This window comes from Adelges cooleyi, unplaced genomic scaffold (assembly GCF_023614345.1).
Source record: "Adelges cooleyi isolate 19-005CV unplaced genomic scaffold, UGA_ACOO_1.1 ACOO_flye_CR_arks_rails_tigmint_CR_PRNA_308, whole genome shotgun sequence".
NCBI classification, from domain to species: domain Eukaryota; kingdom Metazoa; phylum Arthropoda; class Insecta; order Hemiptera; family Adelgidae; genus Adelges; species Adelges cooleyi.
Genome location: NW_026095979.1, coordinates 230,935 through 254,120, shown reverse-complemented (window position 1 = coordinate 254,120; position 23,186 = coordinate 230,935). Strand labels below are relative to the sequence as shown.

At 31.0% G+C, this 23,186-nt stretch overlaps 2 protein-coding genes and 1 long non-coding RNA gene across 3 annotated transcripts; all 3 read right to left on the bottom strand.

Annotated features, from left to right (window-relative positions):
• Positions 1-376: 376 nt before the first annotated feature.
• On the bottom strand, positions 377-4,550 carry LOC126839840 (uncharacterized). Its single transcript, XR_007685977.1, has 4 exons — positions 4,485-4,550; positions 1,973-2,020; positions 1,424-1,513; positions 377-532 (listed from the first exon to the last, which is right to left on the bottom strand). It is a non-coding gene; the product is annotated as an uncharacterized LOC126839840 (long non-coding RNA).
• Positions 4,551-5,068: 518 nt separating this feature from the next.
• LOC126839805 (uncharacterized) lies at positions 5,069-7,732 on the bottom strand. Its single transcript, XM_050575220.1, has 9 exons — positions 7,665-7,732; positions 6,932-7,001; positions 6,823-6,852; positions 6,680-6,727; positions 6,107-6,175; positions 5,934-5,963; positions 5,810-5,845; positions 5,626-5,679; positions 5,069-5,130 (listed from the first exon to the last, which is right to left on the bottom strand). Exons 1-9 carry the CDS (start codon positions 7,707-7,709, stop codon positions 5,069-5,071), a joined length of 444 nt encoding a protein of 147 aa, XP_050431177.1. The 5' UTR covers positions 7,710-7,732.
• A 2,086-nt stretch (positions 7,733-9,818) lies between these two features.
• LOC126839804 (uncharacterized) lies at positions 9,819-16,402 on the bottom strand. Its single transcript, XM_050575219.1, has 14 exons — positions 16,263-16,402; positions 15,163-15,232; positions 15,056-15,085; positions 14,913-14,960; positions 14,321-14,374; positions 13,929-13,958; positions 13,805-13,840; positions 13,639-13,692; positions 13,195-13,224; positions 12,004-12,093; positions 11,632-11,661; positions 11,028-11,075; positions 10,441-10,542; positions 9,819-10,120 (listed from the first exon to the last, which is right to left on the bottom strand). Exons 2-14 carry the CDS (start codon positions 15,224-15,226, stop codon positions 9,819-9,821), a joined length of 918 nt encoding a protein of 305 aa, XP_050431176.1. The 5' UTR covers positions 15,227-15,232; positions 16,263-16,402.
• Between the last annotated feature and the right edge of the window lie 6,784 nt (positions 16,403-23,186).

Below are 23,186 nucleotides of genomic sequence, written 5' to 3'. Positions count from 1 at the left end.
CAAAATAAAACCATAGATACGCAATAATAATAATAACTCGCAACAAATGGGTTTTAAATCACGAGGAAAAGAGTTTATTTTAGAATTTTTTTTATTTATTTTTCATATGACAAATAGCTGATGATTTTAAAGATAATAATTCTAATATTACTGATAACTAAACAACAATACCACATAATAATACCAATAAATAAATATATGTAAAATGAAATAAATGAGTGCAATGTGCAAAAAGTATTTATTTATTTATATTCAGGTGTAAACTCAACTGGAATACCGGAACCCTCTTGTAGTTGTACATTTAGTTCTTTTATTTGACTATTAATGTCATTTGCTCTCACTTGATAATATATGCCTCCAAATGATCTGTATTTTAAAATATTTTTAAATGTACGCCCTAACATTTGTACTTCGCATACATCACCATTGCTTATATAGAACGTGTTTGAAGTCATTTTTAGACTAACCCATATTCCTAACAAAACACAAATCTTATCAGCAGGATACTTCTTGTCCTCCTTGACGATTTCAGCTAGAAAATCAGAATACAGTTGTTAAAAATTGCCAAATTTTCTTTTTTGTACAAGACACAATTACTAAACGTAAATAAAATAAGTAACACAATTACATATAATATGTATAATAGTAAAAACGCAGCTTTCTGAAAAAAACTATGTTTTTGTTTTATTTATTTTTGTTAATTGTCATTAAATATGAATTTTGTATTTTATAAATGTGTGTTTTTTGTGTTGCCCAAAATTAAAGAATTTCTTTTAGAAAGCTGAAAAAATGTATTTTAAATGTGCAAATTTCAAACTGGGGTCCCCACAAACAAGCTTAGAAAACCCAAAAAACGAGGTGAAAATTCATAAAAAAGTCCAAAAAGTGACTACAATAATCAAAATAGTTGAAAGAATTAAGAGTAACAATAGGACAAATTCCCGTTTAAGATAGTAGCAGAACAGAAGGGAGGGAAAATTAATTTAAAAATAATTATCCAAAACTAGTTCTCGACCAGTAACATTTGCAGCAAGTTATTCTTGTCATTAAAGCTCTTGAAAAAAGTTTAAACGTTATATTAAATTGTGGGATAGTTAGGGTATAGTTATTTTTCAAGCTATTGACAAAACGGAAGGGAGGGAAAATTAATTTGAAACTATTTATCCAAAACTAGTTCTCGACATTTGCAGTAATTTATTCTTGTTATAAGAGTTCTTGAAAAAAATTTAAACGTTGTATTAAATATTATGTATGTTACTAAATATTATAAAATAACAAAAAAACTACAAATTTTTAATTAGTTAAAACATATTGGTTGTGTTAAGTAGCCTAAAAACTACTGTGTTATCCATAGTGAATCATGCGGTAAAAAATATATGTTGTTGAAAAAAATATAGCATTAAAACTCTATAATTATTATCACCTAGTTTTTGGGTAAGTACTTTTATTATAACATTTCCAGTAATATCTCTTCTCGCCATTCCAAGTTTTTCCAATTGTGCAGTTTCAAGATCTGCATAAATGTATGTATAAATAACTGGTTTGAAAATATAATATTTAATAATATATCCGTATTTATTTTAAAATTAAATGTCTTAATAAGTACAAACAGAGTGGGAAGGAACGAAAAAATATATGGTAATTAGAATATCAGCAGTATTGATGGAGCCTAGAAGATCTGAACACATAAAATAGAGATCAGCCAAGGTAAAGAAGCTATTAAATAATGTTAAGAAAAGTTGAAGTCGATGAAGAGGGTGCTGTATTTTTAGTAAAAAGGCGATATAGGCTAAAAACGTATTCTGTATTCGCTCAATTCTTATCCTATCTTTAAAATGGTGTTAAACTACTACTCCATTCTAGAACCCTTAATGAAGTCTCCCCAAATAAAACTAAATTGTTGTATGAACAAAATTTTAAACAAAGCAAATTTTATTTTTCAAACAGGATATAAGTTATATTTACTACTAACCAGTAGCTTCGTAAATTCTATTTTTCTCATCGTCATTCGCAGTACTACCTGTAACAAAAAAACAAATCAATTATGTAGTTAATCGAATCGGTTTGATATATTTATCCATAACAGTGATAAAAATGAGAATAATATGAACAATTAATGAATGCGAAACATAGCATTAACATAAAACCCATGTCTTTTGAGGACCTTTTATCCTTACGCATTTGAGTGATCTCTAAAATGTTGAGAAGGTGAAAATACGATGTTAATATCTTTAACAGAAAAAACTTGTTGTAATGAAATACCATGAAAGAAATATTCGCGAAACTGATGTCAAAATATGACATTTTTTCAACATACAGTGATAGACGGTCTCATAAAGAAAAAAATTATGTTTAGTCTGTAGGAGGCAATAGTTTATGTTTATATTTATGCAAAAACAGTAACTTCTTATGTTTGCAAAATTCTCTCTGTTGAGTTTAATAAAATAAAGAGAATTATACATTTGGATACATGTTGCTATAAAATGTTATCCAAATTTTCAAACTGATATGTTAAAAACAGAATAAGAACTAAAATTTGAATGTTTGTTTGATTCATCCTGAAAAGTTGCAAAAAACTAGATACGACCCTTTTCGTTTGGGCAGTCGATATAGTTATTTAAACCCGGTTTGTTGTTTTCATTTATAACAGTTCAATTCATCAATACCAAATATAGTATTAACATAGAGCCGACAAAGCCCCCTCCCGTTCTAGAAATAAATTTAAATGTATCTGTTATACTGTAAAATAAAAAATTAAAGTATCACTAAAAAAAAAAAAACAAATTATCAGTATAATTAAAAATAAATTGATTGTATTATCCATAAAGAATCATGCTATAAAAAAAGTGTAAAAATGTAATATCTTTAAAATTGTATATTTATATTTACCTAATTTTTTAAATCTTCGAGTAAGACAATTTTCATGTTTGTTACTTTTGGAAATGTTTTTACCTTTAAAAAATTATATGGTATAATGAGACGTATGATACAAAGATAGAAAATATATAATATGAAACAAAACAGAAAATTACAATAAAAACGCTTGAGCTAAGGAATTTAAAATATATAAACAGCATTGGCACTATGCAACTTTCTATGAATACGATGGTTGCGGCCAAAAGAGAAGATGACACTAATTGGTTATTCATTTTATGTTTTGTGTTATCTCTCATACTAGAATATAACAAATCGGCGACTAAGAAAACTCTATATTTCTCATACAGACCATACTGTCTATTCAAATTAAATTTAAATTATTTACAGTATTCAGGTTATGCGTTTCAAGCACACCAGACACTCAGACTTATGCTACATTAATTGGCCTTTTAAATAACTACTATAAGCCAGTAAGGTCCTACATTGCTGCAAGACATGCGTTTTATTAAGCCAAAAAACGTACAGTTTAAACAGTTGCTGAATGGGGTGCTTTATTCAAAAACCATGCATCTAAATGCAATTTCTATCAACGCACGCCTATGTCATTTTCGTAGTGGGTATGGATCCAGGGAAAGTACAAACCCGACTACTTGAACAAGATGCTTCTAAAAAAAGCACGAAATTCACAAGCCTCTCAGAAAAAGTTACTGCCAAAGAGGCTACTATGAAAGATAAATATAATTGAGAAGACGAAGTCGACCAGAGGCAATAGCGCAAGTTCAAACCAGCTGATCGCCAGACAACTTCAAATAAACAAAGTTTTAGGATATGTGGTCGTACAAACTAACCACAAAGGGATTGTTGGTTCAAGGACTACAGCTGCATCATCTGTAATCAAAAAGGTCATTCGGCTCATATGTGCAAAGAAGCTTAGAATGATAAGCAAAATTACTGTCGCAAACTAAATTTTTATCTGAAAATTCAAATGATAGTGTTTCGATTATTATTTGACGCTGAATGCAAATTTCCACCTATAGAATTAAAAAGGACTTCTTATAATATTTGGTATTCAAAAATCGAATGATAATATGTATGGCAGGAAATCAATATTAATAACTGACCATAAACCATTTATAAACATATTCGGAGGGCAAAAGTGTATTCCAATTTATGCTGCCAATCATTTACAAAGATGGCAAGTTTTCGACATTAAATATGTAAATTCAGAAAACAAATGTTACAGTCTACTTAAAGACTAAAAATATAAAACATGGAACATGCTTTAGCCTGCTTGCTCCTGAACAGTGATGATTTCTGATCTATAATCTCCTAGCGACAACGCATTTTATATGTTACATACGTTTAAAGTAGGCGCGCTACTTTCGTATCGCAATCAATGCAAAATATAGTATTAATATTAAGCCGACGGCTCTTTAAGGACGTGTCAGCTACTGCATTTATGTGACAAGCATAATATACAGGAGGCCAAGATGTTCAATAGAAAAGTTTATTAAAAAAAGTGGATTGTGTTATCCATAAAGAATCATGCTGTAAAAAAAAAGTGTAAAAATGTTATATCGTTAAAATTGTATGTATTTTATACTTACCTAATTTTTTAAAACTTCGAGTAATACAATTTTCAGGTTTTTTTCTTTTGGAAATGGGTTTACCTTTTAAAATTATATAATATAAGCTGGTTAATAATACAATAATTAATAGTAGGTATATTCAGTCCTTATACGCATTTATTACACAAATAACGCATACAAAGTACAATATATGAAGAACAATAAACAGTATAATAAAAAGGATGATACAAATTTAGAAAATATAATATAATATGTAACATGAAATATATAAAGAATCGTTCGTGCAAACAAACAATAAGTTTTATTTACTACTAATGAATAACTTTGTAATTACTATGGTTTTTTTCATCACGCGGAATACAAGCTTTAACGAAAAAAATAATTCAATTATGTAGTTAATCCAACCAGGTTTGTTGAATTTATTCATAACAGTTTCAATTAATCAATGCCAAGTGTAGTATTAACAGAAACATAACCGTAAATATAATAGTTGTTATATGTTATTGAGTCTCCCCAACTAAATTTTACTAAATTGATTGTAATTCTTGTGTAAACTAAAGAAAATATAAAATAAATTATATCGTTCAATCAAGCCATAAGTTCTATTTACTACTAACAAATAACTGGCAATAACTTTGGTTTTTATCATCAGCCGCCGTGATACCTTTAAAAATAATTTAAAAAATGATTTAGTTAATCAAATCCGGTTTGTTGTATTTATCCATAACAGTTTCAATTAGTCAATGCCAAATATGGCGTTAATATTAATTAACTATTGAAAAACAGGAACATAAAACAGTTATACAGCTACTTAAATCCGGTTCTTGTGTTTATCTAAAACAGTCACTCGAAAAATTAAAAAACTTTGACCAGTTAGTAAATGCAACGTTTTTTTACTGGCATAAAATGCAAGTTGCAACGTTTGAAAAAATGCTTTCTTTACAATGAATTTCATAATAATCTAGTTTTTTTCATTACAAAAGTTCTTATGAACTATTATTCCTTGATGAACCTAATTCTATTCTGTATACAGTGAAATTGTTTAAAAATTTGCTTGAAATACCAAGAAATATAACAATCTAATATTTTTGTATATTGTTTACATTAACGGTTTAAGATGCTTATCAGTCTTAAAAAAATTTTAACTGAAAATATTCACCTATTGTTTCCAATAATTTCTTTTGCAAAGTATATTTTTCTGTGTTTATGGCATCTAAATTTTAAAATAAAATAAACTTGCATGTACATATTTGCTTGTAATAAAAACCAAAAATATACATGTAATTATTTGTTAAGCATTAAAAATATGAATTTCGAAATATATTAAAGTAAAAATTGATTACCTTGTAGAAGGTCAAAGTTGTGAGTTTGCGCACGTTCTGAAATTAAAACGAAAACTTTGTATACTTAATGATTATTAAAAAAATGTGTGGAAATGTTTCCATAAAAGGCTATTAAAAGTATTACCCGGTACAGTGAACATTTGATTGTAATGCTCTGAAATTAGTAATACAAAAGTTAATGGTATTGAATTTAATTTTCTATTCTATCCAAAGGGTTAATGATACATTTTTGTTTTTTATATATATATATTTCTTCTATAACCAAGATTTTTTTTCTTATCACATAATTATTATTACTCATTTCACAGTGTCCTGTATTTATCATGTCTGTAAGTACATGCTCCAATCCATCTATAAAGGTTTGACCTATAGAAAAGTTCCAAATAAAATAAAAAATTATTATAAAAATCATTTGAAATAATTACACTATACATTAAGCGACTACCCTTTTTGGGGTAAATTGTCAAGTTCTAGAGTCAGGTGTGTCACGGTAAATTATAGTAACTTTTATTGAAGGGTCATGTCCATGTGCGATAGTGCACAAACCCAATCGAGAATATAAAACTACTACTTTATGAAGATGCCACTCCGCTCATGTTTTAAGAAGTTGGGTGTTGGAAATTATTTACAACATTTTTACATAACAAAGTCAAAGTTCATAACTTTCAGGTGTTAGAGGTAACTTTTTTTTTTAGTCATTTTGTGAAAACACTGTATCATGAAAGCCACCTCATATTTTTATACCGTAAAAATGCATGGATGGAATCCTCTTAAATATTTAAATAAATTGATATTTGATTTACAAATAATTTGACACTTAGGCAATCATTGCACAACAATTTCATATTAGTATATTAATTATTATCTTACTTTCAATAATTTGAACTTTATGTGCAGAAGCTTTCCGGAGTTGCTCGTCTGTAGTAAATGTTTTTAAAAAATAAGTTTGTATAAAAATCGTACAATTTAAGAACTCACTAAGTTAGTCTGTATAATTATAAAATATTACTTACTTGAAATTTCAACCAACTCTATATAATCCACTGTAAAGAAAAAGTAAATAATTTTTTTTTTAGATTTTTATCTTCCTAGTGTGTGTAAGTATGAAAATAAAATACTTACTTATACTTATATCTGCCAAAACATTTACGCAGATAAATGATAATAAAAACCAGGAAATTTTCATTTTTATCTAGAAAAATAAATCTTAGGATAATTCGAGTTAATTTCAATTACTTAAGAGGAATTTTTTTAGATGTATTATGTAGTTGAATTGGGTGTATTCTGGGACGGTATAGTTAGAGGTCGAGTTAAACAAAAATATACAGGTTCCACCTATAGGCAGTTAGATGTATTTAAAAAAATAAACGCAAACATTTGCAGAAATGGAATTATAAACCAAAATACCATGTATTATGTAGTTAGTAGGTCGATGTAACACTTAGTAAGCATCTTTTATGTTTCGTGTACACCAAGTATTTAATTATTGTTATTTGGAGCCCCCCCAAAGTACCAACAAGATGAAATTTGTATTTTATAGAGTTGCTAATCGAAGGAATTGGTTCAGTATTAAACAAGTTACAGTGTATACAAATAAAAAAAAAGCCCACTCATAGTAAAACCAATACCTTCGCTGCTCTGCGTCGAATCTAAAATATATATTCTATGACTGTGCTAAAACAATTGCTACAAGTAATTTACTACAATGCTAAAAAACAATTTCAATCGAAGTTAAATACATTATATTACGATAATGTCTCCATAAACCACTTGTATTATTACAACCAAATTTAAAAAAGTGAGCCTACGCTTTTTGGATTCACAGCTGTTAGTGTACTATGTTATAATATATTACAGCGAGATCCATCTGGTTGAAGCCACTCATTTTTTTGGAAAACATAAAATGTTTTTAAATAATTTTTTCTATAATTTTAGGTGCTTGAGTATTTTTATTTAAAATTACGACTACGTTCGACTTCTATGTAAATTTTGTTTGTCCATATATCGGCAATACATTAAAACAAAAACATAATTTTCAGCAAAACGTTTTTGGTTTATTTGCAAAGCTGTTTTTTAGCATCGACGCCGAGCTAGTATTCTTATGGTGTGTGGTTTTATTTTATCTGCAATCACGATGCCATGTTTTACTATGGCCCGATTTACTTTGGATATCTGAAATTATATGTGATTTGGTGACTTTAGTGGGTTAAAAGTAGAAAAATTCAACTTCTTAACCACTAGAATGGAATAACTCTGGTTTTCAACTTTCTGTAACTTACATAAATATGAAAATTAGAAAAACATATTAAAAGTGTTTTAAAGTTTTAATAATATTACTTACTTAAGCAATTGCAACGATAGTTAAACCGACTACTTGAAGGTTTTTTTACGACTTGTCGAATAGAATCTACTATGTCGACGCAAACAATGCAATGTACATATGTTTTTCAGAATTGTTTTTGCGAATACTATTAACATAAGCAACATAGTCATTTTTCATTTGACTAACATATTGACATTATTCCTAAGCGTAGTTTCAACGTTTTACTAACCAGTTATTGATTTCCAAAAAAATTATACTCAAAAGAATGGGAAAATAAGCAATTACCAAGACGAATACCTGTTTGGATCAAATAAGCGACTTGCTGCTTAAACAAAAAATTAGTTAAGTAAAGTAAAGTGGATAATCCTATGAAGGTATTGGACTTCTTTTTAATTAGTTGATAAACAATAAAAACAAATCAGATTAAGGCTAGATACGTTTTCTTTATTTAATTTTTTTTACCGTAATTTTGGAAAATTAGACTAAAGGTAGAACTCAGATGGGACTATAACATAACAAATTTGCTCTTATATATGTATTTATATATACATATATTGAAACTTTTTTTAGTATTGAAAAATATAGTAAATTATAAAACAACCAAATAATTTTCATAATATTCATATTTTTTTGAAAAATTATTGTCTTACAGCAGAGAGATCCCCAGTATAATATGTAAATGTTTAGTTAAAGTATGTGTAGTATGGATGAAATACTTTTATCATAACAAAACGCAATTAACTACGAAATTTTTCTTGTAAAATTTACTATATTCAATTAATAGCAAAAAACAAAAAAACTGAATAATTTAGTAACATTCATGGTGTTGTCTCAAGTACATATTTCGACTGCCCAACGAAAAGGGTCGTATCTCGTTTTTTGCAACTTTTCAGGATGAACCAAACAAACATTTAAATTTAAATTCTTATTCTGTTTTTAACATATCAGTTTGAAAATTTAGATACATGTTATAGCATGTTATGATAATATTTAGCTGATATGTTGAAAAACAGAATAAGAATTTAAATTTAAATGTTTGTTTGGTCCATCCTGAAAAGTTGCTAAAAACGAGATACGACCCTTTTCGTTGGGGCAGTAAATTTAATTATTATGTTAATTGAAAATGTAATGTTTATGTTTTAATATATAAAAGTCGTGTCACCACCGAGATAATAATGTTAAATAAAAAAAAAATCTAAAATGTTTTACTTCATAATCGCACATTAACTCAAAATAATCGGGTTCATAATAGCATTCGAAGCGTTACCGATATGTCTGTATCTACGTCTACCTTATACACCCAAAACTTTTGTTTATTAAGGAAAACCCTAAAAACATTCAATAACAAATACAATAGTTCTTATAAAATTGAATATTGAACTGATAACATTATAAATTATTATCTTTCTTCGGGCAAAAAATAGTCAGGCGAGAGCCTACCGTCTTCCTCCTCATAGGTTACCAATCTAGACCTCAAAACTTATTCCCAGTAAAAAAAATGTATAGGTACGCAACAATAATAATAATAACTCTTAAGCAACAAATTATGAGTTTTTAATGGTGAGCAAAACAATTTATTTTAGAAAACACATTTAATTAATTAATAATTTAAATGTTAATGCAGTATGCAAAAATTATTTATTCATTTATTTATAATTTTAAAGTATTATAAATTTGATTACTAGTCTAAAAAGTTATACATGTTGCTTGTTTCTCAAATTTTGGGATACTGGAATCGTCGAGTAGCTGTACATTTAATTCTTCTATTTTAGTATCCATTTTATTGACATTTACTTGCCAATATATGCTCTTAAATGGTCTGTATTTTACAGCATTCCAGTCCTTATCATATACTATACAAATATCAATATCCTGCACATGACGTACACTATCAGCCGTTAATGAAGCTGTTTTTAAAGTAAACCACATTGCTATCAAAGTACAATTTCTATGAACTGAATACATCTTGTCATATGAAATCAGTCCAGCTAAAAATTAAGAAAATAGTTGTTAAAAATTTCCAAACCTTATAGAAAAAACAAAAAAAAAAAAATTTATAGAAAAGCTAAAAATAAATTGGTCAATGCCAGTATTATAATTATAACATAAAGCCAATAAAGCCCCTACGCTCTAAAAATATTTTTTTAATATTGTGTAACATTGAAAAAGAACAAAATTTAAAACGTCTCCAAAAAGAAAAACCACAAATTTTCAAGCAGTTAAAAAAAAATTGTTACTTTATCTTTAATAATTAATCACGCTGTAGAATTTAGCTGTTAATAAAAAACAAATACCATTAAAAATGTACATTTATATTCACCTAATTTTTGAGTTAGTACATTTCTTATAGCTTTTCCAGTAAGAAGTCTTCTCGCCTTTCCAAGTTCGGTCAATTTTAAAATTGCTCTACCTGCATAAATATGTATAGCTGGGTTTAAAATATAATATTTATTAATATATTCGCTTTTTTTTTAACTTAACGCCTTAATGAGTACAAAAAGAGTGGGAAGAAACGTAAAACGATATGGTAAAAAGAATATCAGAAGCGTTAGTAAAGTCTAGAAGGGGTGCACAAATAAAATGAAGATCAGCGTTAGTCCGAAAATTAGCTAAGGTAAGAATATTAAAGAAAGTGTGGACAGTGATGTAATTGTGAAGAGGGTTGTGTGTTTTTAGTAAAAAGACGACACAGGCTAAAAATATTTTCTGTATTTGCTAAGTTGTCCTCTGGATCTTTGTTTGGTAATGGTACTAAAAGACTACTCCATATTCTAGAACCCCTGAAAGAAGTCTCCCAACTAAAAATTTATTTTATTGTAATTATTGTGTAGACAAAAAAATATATAAAGCAAATTGAATATTTCAAAAAAGTCGTAAGTTCTATTTACTACTAACGAGAAGTGTTGTAAACTCTTTCAAATTTATCATCATGTGCAGAAATACCTGTAACAAAAAAACAAAACAATTATATATAATCATAATTAATCAAAACAGGTTGTTGTTTTCATACATAACAGTCACTCTAAAAATGACATAGTTTACCAATTATTTAATGTATAATGTTACGTGAAACCAAACACATTTAAGTGATCTTCAAAATTTAGGATATAACAAAGAAAATAATCTTGCAGGAGTGGTTTACGATTTGTTAAAAAATCTCACAATTTGACCAAGGAGATAAATCCAGTCAAAAAAAAAATTAAGTTCAGTTGTAGGAGGCATCAGTCCACAGATAGGGTAATACTGAATACAAATATTTATGTCGTAGTAGAAGGATCAGAAACCGCTTCGTGAGCTTAAGTGTATTGTTAAAAATTGATTCACGCCGTTTAAAATATTACCGTAAAAGTAATAGTCGTTATATGTTATTAAGTCTCACCAATTAAAATTGTATTTTATTGTAGTTATTGTGTAAACAGATAAATACATAAAAAACAAATGTATCTTTCAAACAAGATAAAATGTATATTTAATACTAACGAATTACGAATGTAATTACTTTGGTATTTATTATCAAATGCAGGAATATCTGTAACAATAATATATACAAATTTTTATTGTTAATCAATCTGATGTATTTTATATTTATATAAAATTATATTTATCCTTAACAGTTCTAATTAATCAATGTCCAAATAATATAGGTAGTATTAACATAAAACCAAAAAAAACCCTCAGCTATAGAAAACAATTTAAATATCGCGTAATATTAAAAAATAACATAAATTATAGTGTCTCCAAAAAGAAAAACCAAAAATTATCAATCAGTTAAAAAAATATTGATTATGTTATCAAATATTATGAAACACCTGTAAAAAATAGATGTTTTTAGAAAAGCAGTACCACTCAAACTCTATACATAAATACTCACAAAATATTTGCTTAAGTAAATTATGTAAAGCTTTTCCAGTAAGAAAACTTCTCTCCTTTTCACGTGTAGTTATTCTTAAAATATCATTACCTGCATAAATTTATAAATAACCGCGTTAAAAATACAATATAAATTAATATATTCGTATTTAAATTTTTATTTTAAAACTTAACGCCTTTATAAGTACAAAAAGAGCGAAAAGATATGGTAAATAGAATATTAGGAGCATTGATGGAGTTAAGATTGGTTGAAAAAATAAAATAGAGATCAGCGTTGGTCCAACGATCAGCCAAATTAGGAATGTTAAGAAAATAGTGGACAGCGATGCAGGCGTGAAGAGAGTGCTGTATTTTTAGTAGAAAAGCGGAATTGGCGAAAAAGTTTTGTATTCCTTCAGTTTTTATCTGGTCCTTTATTGGTAAGGGTACCAAATGACTACTCCATATTCTAGAACAAAGTGGACTAGAATATAATGCAAAGCACTGACTCTAGATAAAATATCATTTTATAAAGACTATGGCTTTTAAGGCCTTGTTAGTGATGCAGTACATCTTCAAAATTGAGAGGAGGCGTGCAAAGGAGGCCAAGAGCTTTAATATTGAGTACTGTAAAGTAAGTAATGATGCACGAGAGAATTGTAGCTGCTGCAGAATGTCAGAATATGACAGAATATTTTTCAAAAATACAATAACAGTTTAAGGAGACGAGTCCAGTCAAGAAAAAAATGAGCTCGATACCTAAGTAAATGTTCCTGTTATTGAGTTTACGAAATTAAATAGGATTAAGGTGGTCCTCCTGCGAGAAGCCTGGGGAGACAGTAGATGGATCAGAAACCGCTTTAGTGCTTCGTTTTCTATCGGAAAGGCGATATGTGATCCAAAAGATTAGGGGTTTCCAATGCCAATTGGCACAGGGTACTACTGTCAATGGAGCTACGACTCAAGTATAGCTTTTGGTCTGTCAAGTCACAGGTATTCGTTAAGAGGAACGGAAAGCGCCAAATTGCATACAAGTAAAGACTAAAACAATACCTAACCGTAAACATAATAGTTGTTATATGTTATATAAGTCACCCAACTAAATTTTAATTTATTACCAATATTGTGTAAACAATTTAATAAATAAAGAAAATTTGATCGTATAATTAAGCCATAACTTCAATTTGTAACTAACGAATACATTTGTAATTACTTTCGTTTGGAATAACCGGCATAGGAATACCTGTAACAAAAATATAAAATAATTACACAGTTATTCAACCCAGTTGTTAAATTTATCCATAACATTCAATCTGAAAACTAGACTAGTTTGCCAATTAGTGAATGCAAAATATATTATTAACATGGAATTATTGTTTAGCAAAGTTTGAATGATTAATTTATTAACATAGAATGTTATAAAAATATAATATTTATGTTTATTTTTTTTTTTTGTTCATTATATTTCAAAAAGAGTTCTTGTGATCTATTATTCCTTGATGAATCTAATTATAATCCGTATATTTTGAAATTGTTTAATTATTTGTTTTAAATCTCTAAAAAATGTAATAACCTAATATTTTTTGTAGTTTGTTCACACTCACAGTTCATGTCATTTAAAAAATTTTAACTACAAAATTGAACATTTTATATTTACCTAATGTCTCAAATATTTTCCGTTGCAGAGAATGTGTTTCTGTCATTATGGATGCTAAATTTGAAAATAATATAAACTTGTAATAGAAACCAATGTTGTACATATAATTCTGTGCGAAGTATCATAAATATGAAATTTAAAATTTATAAAAGTGGTAATTGATTACCTTGTAGATAATCAAAGTAGTTAGTTCGTGAAAGTTCTGAAATTAAAGCGAAAACATTATACACTTAATGATTAACAAACGACTGTAAGGAAGTATTTCCATAAAATGCGATTAATATTATTACCCGGTACAGTGAACATTTGATGAAAAGACTCTGAAATTAGCAATACATAAATTAATGGTATTAAGTTAACTGTCGAAGAATAGTAGTAGAAAAGTCGAAGTAGAAAAGTTAGGAAAAAGTAATATGTGTCTTAGTAATTCGGAACGGAATAAGATAAAATAAGATTTTTATCACTTAATATTTGTCCTAATCCTTTTACTATCGTGGACGTGCAATTACATCATAATCACTTAAAAAGTCTGAAACAGGTTACCATTACAGTGATGGATGGGACGTATTGCATTTGGAAAACTCAATGGCAGTGAAAAGGTTAAAATATCCTTTTTAATGTTATTCGTATACAATTATTGTATTAGCAAGATTTGTTTTTATTAAAATATAATAATTATTACTCGTTGGACAGAAATTTGTATCTAAAGCGTATATAATTACACGCTCCAATCCATCTAGAACAAACAAATGAAAGTTTGAACAGAAGAAAAGTTTCAAGTAAAATCAAATGTTCATAAAAATCATTTGAAAAAATTACACCATGTATCAAGCAACTCCCCTAATTGGGGTAATTATACCATTCCTAGAATCAGGTGTGCTATTAGTTAATTACAGTAACTTTCAGTGACGGCTCGTGCATATATGCGATGGAGCACGGCCTAAATAGAATGTATAATACTACAAATTAGACACTACCCATTTATTAAGAAGTTAGGTGTTCACAATTTTTAACAAAATCTTCACTTATATACCCAGATAAAAATTAAAACTTTCAGGTGATATAGGTAACTTTTTTGTAAGATAACCTTTGAAGTGCTCTATCACAAAAGCAAACTCGTGTTTTTTACCATAAAATGCCATGTGTGGCATAAAAACTAATTATTTTACTATCATAACTTAAAAAAAGTGTTTGGCACACTGGTAATATATTATAACTCGTGCAATCACTTATAAAATAATTATTATATAATAGTAGATTAGTTATTATATTACTTCCTATAGAACCATCGTTATAGTCACAAGCTTCCTTGATATGCATGTCTGTAGTAAATGTTTTTAAAAAATAGGTATGTTTAAAAACAGTAAAATTTAAAAACATACACGGTTAATCTGTAAGGTTAAAAAATATTACTTACTTGAAAGTTCAACCATATGTATATATTCTGCTGTAAAGAAAAGTAAAATATTAATTTTTAGATTTTTAACTAACTTGTATTGGTAAGTATGAAAATAAAATACTTACTTATACTGACATCTGCCAAAACATTTACGCAGATAAATGATAATAAAATGCAGGAAACTTTCATTTTTATCTGCAAAAATTAATAAACATAAATGCAATTTATACATGGCTCAGGCGCTACCGGTGTGGTCCAGATGAGAAGGTATTAGTTGAAAAAGATGTTTAATTTTATTAATTTTATGTAATTTGACTAGAGACATACCTACACAAAAGATACACTATACTTCCCAGTGGCAAAACTTAACCAAGCAAAGTGCTTATTACTCGTGGCCCATGATGATTTTTATCAAACATTTTTATAGTATAAATGAAAAAGAATAATGTTTTGGACAAAGAAGTCCTTAGAAAATAAATTATACATTTTTAGCTACTACTATTTATTTTTTTAGATATACTGCTTATACCAAAATTTTCTAACTAACTAGAAGATAATGTGTTCTGATATTACCGTTAATTTTCAAAAAATGTTATTTATATTTTAAACAAACTAAAATACAAGATAAAAAATAGGTTGAACTTGAGATGTGTTTTAAAGATACGAAATTGAAAATAAAAATTTTGCATCAGAAACGCGCATTTAAAATTTAGGTATATTATGATGTTTGTCTTTATTTCGGTAATACAGTAAAATAAAAACATATTTTGCAGCTGAACGTTTCTAGTTTATTGGCAAAGCTGTTTATTAGCATCGATGCCGAGCTAGTAATTCTATGGTGTGTGTTTTGTTTTTTTGTATATGTAAACACGATAACATGTTTTACTATGGCCCGATCTACTTTAGGTATCCAAAATTATAAATGCATTGGTGGGTCAAAAGTAGAAAAAATTAACTTCCTTACCCCTAAACCAAAAAATTACATACAACAATTTTTTTTTGAGTTTTTTGACTTTAACTTTCTAAAAACTTATAAAGAATGGTATTTGGTTTTAAAATTGATTTTGATATTATATTGTATAAAGAAACATAGACTTGTAAATATAATATACCATATATAAAATATAATATTTTTGTATACTATATTAGATAAATGTATTTAAAATTCACAAGTCTTAGTTTGAAAGCATATTTCCTTTTGAAGTCTTATACTGGTATTACTTACTTATGGACTTGAGGTATAATGAATCGAAGGTCTAGATGCGGATAAAAAATATTCTATAAGAAAAACATACTGAAAGTGTACAGTTTTAACTTTTTTTGAAGTTTTGTTAGTAATACTTACTTAAACAATTTCAACGATAGTTAAACCGACTGTTTCAATGATTTTCTTACGACTTGTCGAATGGCATCTGTTATGTCGACCGAAACAATGCAATGTAAATATTTTATAAAAATTTGTTTTCGCGAATTTATTAACATATGCAACATAGTCATTTTTCGTTATGACGAACATATTTACATAATTCCGAAGCGGAGTTTAAACATTTACGAATCAGATATAGAATTAAAAAAAACAAAAACCATTTTAGAGGTGGTGGGTCATATTAGGCATGGAAAAAATTAGGTATGCATCAATTTATTTTCAATACATATTTTTTATAAACTTGTTATTTGATTTTATAGGTCTCCGATAAAAATAAACAATACTATACATATATTGTTCATTGCTATCTATTAGAAATATATATATATATATATATATGATATATACAGGGCGATCCACTTATCGCGAACCACTTAATATCTCATAGGGTTTAATAAGAAATTACAATTTTTTTTTTCATTTTGTTTTTATACAATGTGATCTTAATTTTCGAGGGGACCTGTTTAGCGGATCATACGTCAAATTAAAAAAAAAAAAAGACAAGGGGAAATATTAAAAAAATATATTCTATTTAATACAATTTTTGGTCCGTGGCACTGGGCCCGTTTATTAAATGTTCTCCGCTAACACGAGAATAAAAATAAATAAAATATATATATTGTGAATAATATATATTTTATAATATGGGTCGGTTCGGGAAAAGATGGAGGAAGCGTGATTCCGCGGGCGAGGCGGAAACCGAACAGGCCGGGCAATGTCTACTCCAACCCACATTTTCTTACAGAGTTCTCTTTTGGGGTACATCTAAGTCATCTTACTCGAGAACAATCCAGGCATTTCAGTCAATATACCTGCGAATTGTTACTAAGGCGCCTTGGTTTGTCACCAATAAACAATAACACATAGACTTAAAAGAAAAAACCCGTTAAAGAAGTTGCCTCTTTATACTACTCTAGATACCGCAGTAAACAGCCAACCATCCAAGTAATCTTATCACCCAGCTCGGATTGTAAATTTTTCAAATAATGCAAAAACAACAATAACAAAAAAAAAAAACATGTGCAAGTTTTTCTGTTTTTATCCCCTCCCAACTTAGTTTTTTGATAGCAACTTTTGGAACTTAAATGGTAACGTAAATATTTTATTAACTTTTTAAATTGAGAATAATGTAGTAAACAATTTGACTGGTCGATAACCAGTTTCACAAAACTATTTTTCAAGTTATAATAGTTTTAAAGTTAGGACGGGAGGGGAAGAGCGGTTAGGAAATGTGCGCAGATAAAAATAATACTACACTCCACCTTTCCTCCTGCCCTTAGCTTGATACTTCAATGACTTCAAAAATAGTGTTGTTAGGATTGAATCACTTTAATTTCAATACATATGTCTTCTAAACGTGTTATTTGATTTTATAGGTTCAAAATGACATAAAGAACAAATAATATGTAGCATAGAAGTAAATTTGTCTTAATCAGCTATACATTTTTATAAACGGGCAATCAATCTAATCAGGTCTACCCTAACACAAAAAATTAATTTCTAAGCACATAATTGCCATTAGGTACAATGCTCTTGTTGATATTTGTATATTTATCTCTAAACATGGACCTCTATTACTTAATCACTTACTACTACTACTAGGTAAATGGACATATGTCTTTTTATCTGTGAACATGGACCTCCGTTATTTTTCTCTAAAACATAAAAATAAAATCTAAAGTAACGTTTAGTAGTTTTTTTATTAATACGCTCTATAAGGTATTGATGTAAGCAGACCAATCTAATGAAATACTACTACTAGGTAATACTCACTTACATATAATACCTACTTTCTTACTGTGCTTGGTTTGGACTGTACTGGTTTGACCCTACTGTCCACCGATTCGCATCGAAGCCTTTATGTTATTCTATCAATTGAATATCGTACATATATTATATTTTGTAAGTCTTCGTTATTTTTCTCCATTACATAAACATAAAATCGAAATTAACGTTTAGTACATTTTTAATATGCTCTAAAAGTAACTGATGTAAGCGGACAAGTCTAATGAAATTATTTTGTTTTTTAAGACGATGATTTATGGCTAAGTTCCACAATTAATCAAACTATAATATTTTTAAGCCTAAAAATTATTTTTAAATATTATTACTTCATTAATTGTTAGTTGTGATTTGGTTGAAACATATTCAAGGGGTCATATTTACAAAAATATATCAAAAAACATCACATTCGTTATTATAATCATCCATTAATATACTGTTTACATTTTTCTACATACACAAAATTTATTATATTCAAATGACTATAGTTTATTTGAAACATGTTTTTATATTTATAAATTATTCTCCCACTTCTTATTTAGTAAAATACTCGATGTTGCAAACATTTTTTATGTTAAAAAATATATATGGTTAAACTAGAATGTGTATAAAATGGGCATGGGCGGTAAAGCCCCTTTTTAGCTTCCATAAGGGTTCTTTGGAAACTCTCGACCATCATATTCGTCTGTGGGTGCTAAGGCGTTGTCCGTATGTGTTAGATACCAAATGAAATCGTTAGAGCGTTGAAAAGATGAGATCAAACTGCCGGCCTTTATTGGTAGTCACTACGTCGGGTAGGCCAAAACGTGTGAACCACTGGCTGATAAGGGTGAGAGCTAATATGTTGCTTAGCTTGTGTACACACGTCGAGAACTTGACGTGGCGAAAAGCATCGCAGCTTCCGCCGCCGCCATCAGTTTTCCGACTGAAAGGAACAGGGGTCCAGGCAGTGCCGTGCTTTCTCACCGAACCGTCGGTGGAAGATGCACCAAACGTCGTAGCGCAGTGGAGACCGTGAACGCAGGCGTGCAAACGAGCGAGACCGCCTGCCATCACGAGAGGAGCGGCTCCGGAGTGCCGGGGTTGCGGCCAAAGCGGCGATCTGTGTAGTGAGGTCGGCTATGGTGTTTTCGATCGCACGAAACCGGTCTTCCAACGGGTTCTCTGCCGCATCAGCGTGAACGTCAAAAGAAGCACTGGTGGCCTTCATGACCCGATCGGCTCGTGCGGCGAGCTCCTCCAAGACCCCGTCTTGTCCAGCAATGATAGCGGTAGTGGATGCTGGCAGTTTTTGCAGCCAAAACTGTTTAAGAGCGTATTCGCCGATGCCTTCTGGCAACAGATTGCGCATGTCACGGAGTAGTTGAGACGGTGAGCGATCGCCCAAACCACCTGGCCGAACGATGTTCCGGAAACGGGCGTCAGGTGACACGGTATAGGCCGCGATCAGCCGCTCTTTGATTGTTGAGTACAACGTATTAGCGCCGATTAGGTCGGACACGTTGCGCACGATTTGTTCGTCGAGCGCAACGAGCACGTGGTTGACCCGTAACGATTCAGAACGGATGCGTAGGATGTCGAAGATGGCTTCGGCGTGCACAAACCACTGTTGCGGCGAGTGGCGCCAAAACCCCGGCAGACGCACGTGCGCGATTTCGGTGATGTTATCTTGCGGCGGTGGCGTGGAGACCACTTTGTCTTCCACGTTAAAAGTATCAACAACATTGTTCGGCATGTTACCAAACGCACTGAAACGTACAAGAACACGAGCGAAGAGAGAAACGGAAAAAAATATACGAGTGTCGAGAAACCACGTGTGAGATGCGTGGTCACCAATTTAGAGATTATGGCTGGCACGTTGACGGTGGACAGACAAACAACTAATTATATGCTATTAAATTTAAAAATGACGCTAGTTCAGTAAAACAATGATTTATGAGAATTATAATAACACATGAAACATGACGACACAATATGCAATGAAATAGCGAACAAAATATAACCATAGATACGCAATAATAATAACAATAATTCGCAACAAATGTTTTAATAATCGTGAGCATAATGGTTAATTTTAGAATTTATTTACTGACATTTTCATGTCTTAGCTTTGGTACATAACCGTAAAAAGCGTTATTTACTTAGTGTTACCAAAAAAAGCGGTACGCTGTTATCTGATATGAGATAAGAGATATGTTGTACGTTCAACGTAAATAATAAATTCAAAATAGTTTAATTCTCTGTGTTAAGTTACTTTTGGCCAGATCATAAAAAAGATCATGAAGTTCCATGGAGCTACTAGTTACAACATAAGCCAAAGAGATTAAAAAATTATGTACAATCAAGTTTCTGGCTAAAATTGTAGTGTTTTCATAAAATCCGGCTTGAACAATTCGACCTCTTAAATTACATTGAATTTATTATTCATTTCTATTTTGAACGTTGAACGTACAACATAATTTAGCTAATACGTGCTTAACATAATGTAGCTAATAATTATTGTATGGTGTATAGTGTTTCTTACAAGATGGATTCTGACGAATTTTGGGCGTTTGTCAACAATACAGCGTTTTCGTCACAAACAACGGACGCTGAAAAATATCAACGCTTTCTACAACAGCAAAACCGAGTATGTAAGAAAGTAGATAATAGATCCGATCCATCCAACGAGGAAATTGACATCGATCCGATACCGAATTTGCAACTAACGAACCCTGATGCGGTGGAGCTAACGCCGACGCAGATAGATGAGCGAAAGGAACCACCGAAGACAAACACGGAAATACAGCGCGAATACCGAGCACGCAAGAAATTGGAGATTGTTAACCCTGATGCGGCGGAGCTAACGCTGACGCAGAAAGATAAACGAAAGGAACCACCGAAGACAAACACGGAAATACAGCGCGAATACCGAGCACGCAAGAAATTACAACCGGTTAAGAATGTCGCAGAAGAGATGGAAATTCGCGACGTAAACCATTCGTACGTTTCACTTCCTTGCTCTCCCGCCGATCTACAATTCGACGAGCGCTTCACGTCAAATCACTTCGGTTTCTCTTGTGCCGTCTGTGACCGCTTATGGTTTTAACGCGATTTGCGTCCGGTACCGGCTAATTTGCACGCTATGCTCATTTTCAGTAACGAATTTCACAACGAAAACGTATCCGCATTCCAAACTTGCGACAACTGCTACAGAAATATATGTGCCAACAAAATTCTGCGTTTGTCGCGCTCCAACGGATTTGCGTATCCACCGATGCCAGCTTATTTGCCTCCGCTGAATCCAATAACTGAACGACTCATCTCTCCACGACTACCTTTTATGAAAATACGTCGGCTTTGATTCGTAAAAGGGTCGAAAACGATAGTTGGCCAAGTCATAAACGTACCGGTCGAGGTGAATAACATGGTGACCGACAGCTCGATGACGATTACGCCTGCAACATGCATATTAAAAAACATCAAATACACAAATCTTCGGCGTACAGCGGATTCATCTACAGTTACTCCGTGCTCCCGATATAGCGGTGTGTTGACGAGATACCGTAGCCACGCTTTTACCTCGCTTTTCTTCCCGTTTATGACTTATCGTTTTCGACATTTTTACGAATCGAAGCAGACGTATTTGCATAAAAGGAAATCGTGGAGAGATGAGTCGTTCAGACAAACGCAGAATTTTGTTGGCACATATATTTCTGTAGCAGTTGTCGCAAGTTTGGAATGCGGATACGTTTTCGTTGTGAAATTCGTTACTGAAAATGAGCATAGCGTGCGAATTAGCCGGTACCGGACGCAAATCGCGTTGAAACCATAAGCGGTCACAGACGGCACAAGAGAAACCGAAGTGATTTGACGTGAAGCGCTCGTCGAATTGTAGATCGGCGGGAGAGCAAGGTGGTGAAACGTACGAATGGTTTACATCACGAATTTCCATCTCTTCTGCGTAATTCTTAACAGCTTGTAATTTCTTGCGTGCTCGGTATTCGCGCTGTATTTCCGTGTTTGTCTTCGGTGGTTCCTTTTGCTCATCTATCTGCGTCGGCGTTAGCTCCACCGCATCAGGGTTCGTTAGTTGCAAATTCGGTATCGGATCGATGTCAATTTTCTCGTTGGATGGATCGGATCTATTATCTACTTTCTTACATACTCGGTTTTGCTGTTGTAGAAAGCGTTGATATTTTTCAGCGTCCATTGTTTGTGACGAAAATTCATCAAAATCCATCTTGTAACACTATATACCATACAATAATTATTAGCTACGTTAGGTTAAGTACGTATTAGCTAAATTATGTTGTACGTTCAACGTTCAAAATAGAAATGAATAATAAATTCAATGTAATTTATTATTCATCGGTCAGCCCGGACAGTCAGTCGGGATGAAGGTTATGCGACTTCGGCCGTCCGACGGGATGCACCGTGTGTTTAAATCGACCGGCGACACGAGGAGCCTGACAAAAGCGCAAATGGAGGATAAAGAACGGATGGCGGTTTTGGTGGGGCAGAATTTCGCTTACCTTAAATCGATTCCCAATTCCGTACACTATTGGTCGGCACGTAAAAAAAACGTTTTCGCAATGATCCGTCAGCTCGGTAAGCCAACGATCTTTCTCACGATAAGTGCGTCAGAATACGAATGGAATGACCTGCTACGACTGCTATACCGCCTTGAAAACAACGGGCGTGAATGGACCGGCGAAGGCGAACCGAAACGTCGATGAGCAGTGATTTGCGCACGACACTTGTCAACGAAGACCCGGTTACGTGCTGTATTTACTTCGACAAACTCGTAGACACGATCATGTACATTCTGTCGAAATCTACGTGCAGTCCTTTTGGTGTAGTCGATTACTTTAAGCGAATCGATGGATGACAACAACGACGCAAAGGTGGACGAGTACGCAGCTTCGAAAGCGGTGCACAACGATTTCGTACAAAAAGTGC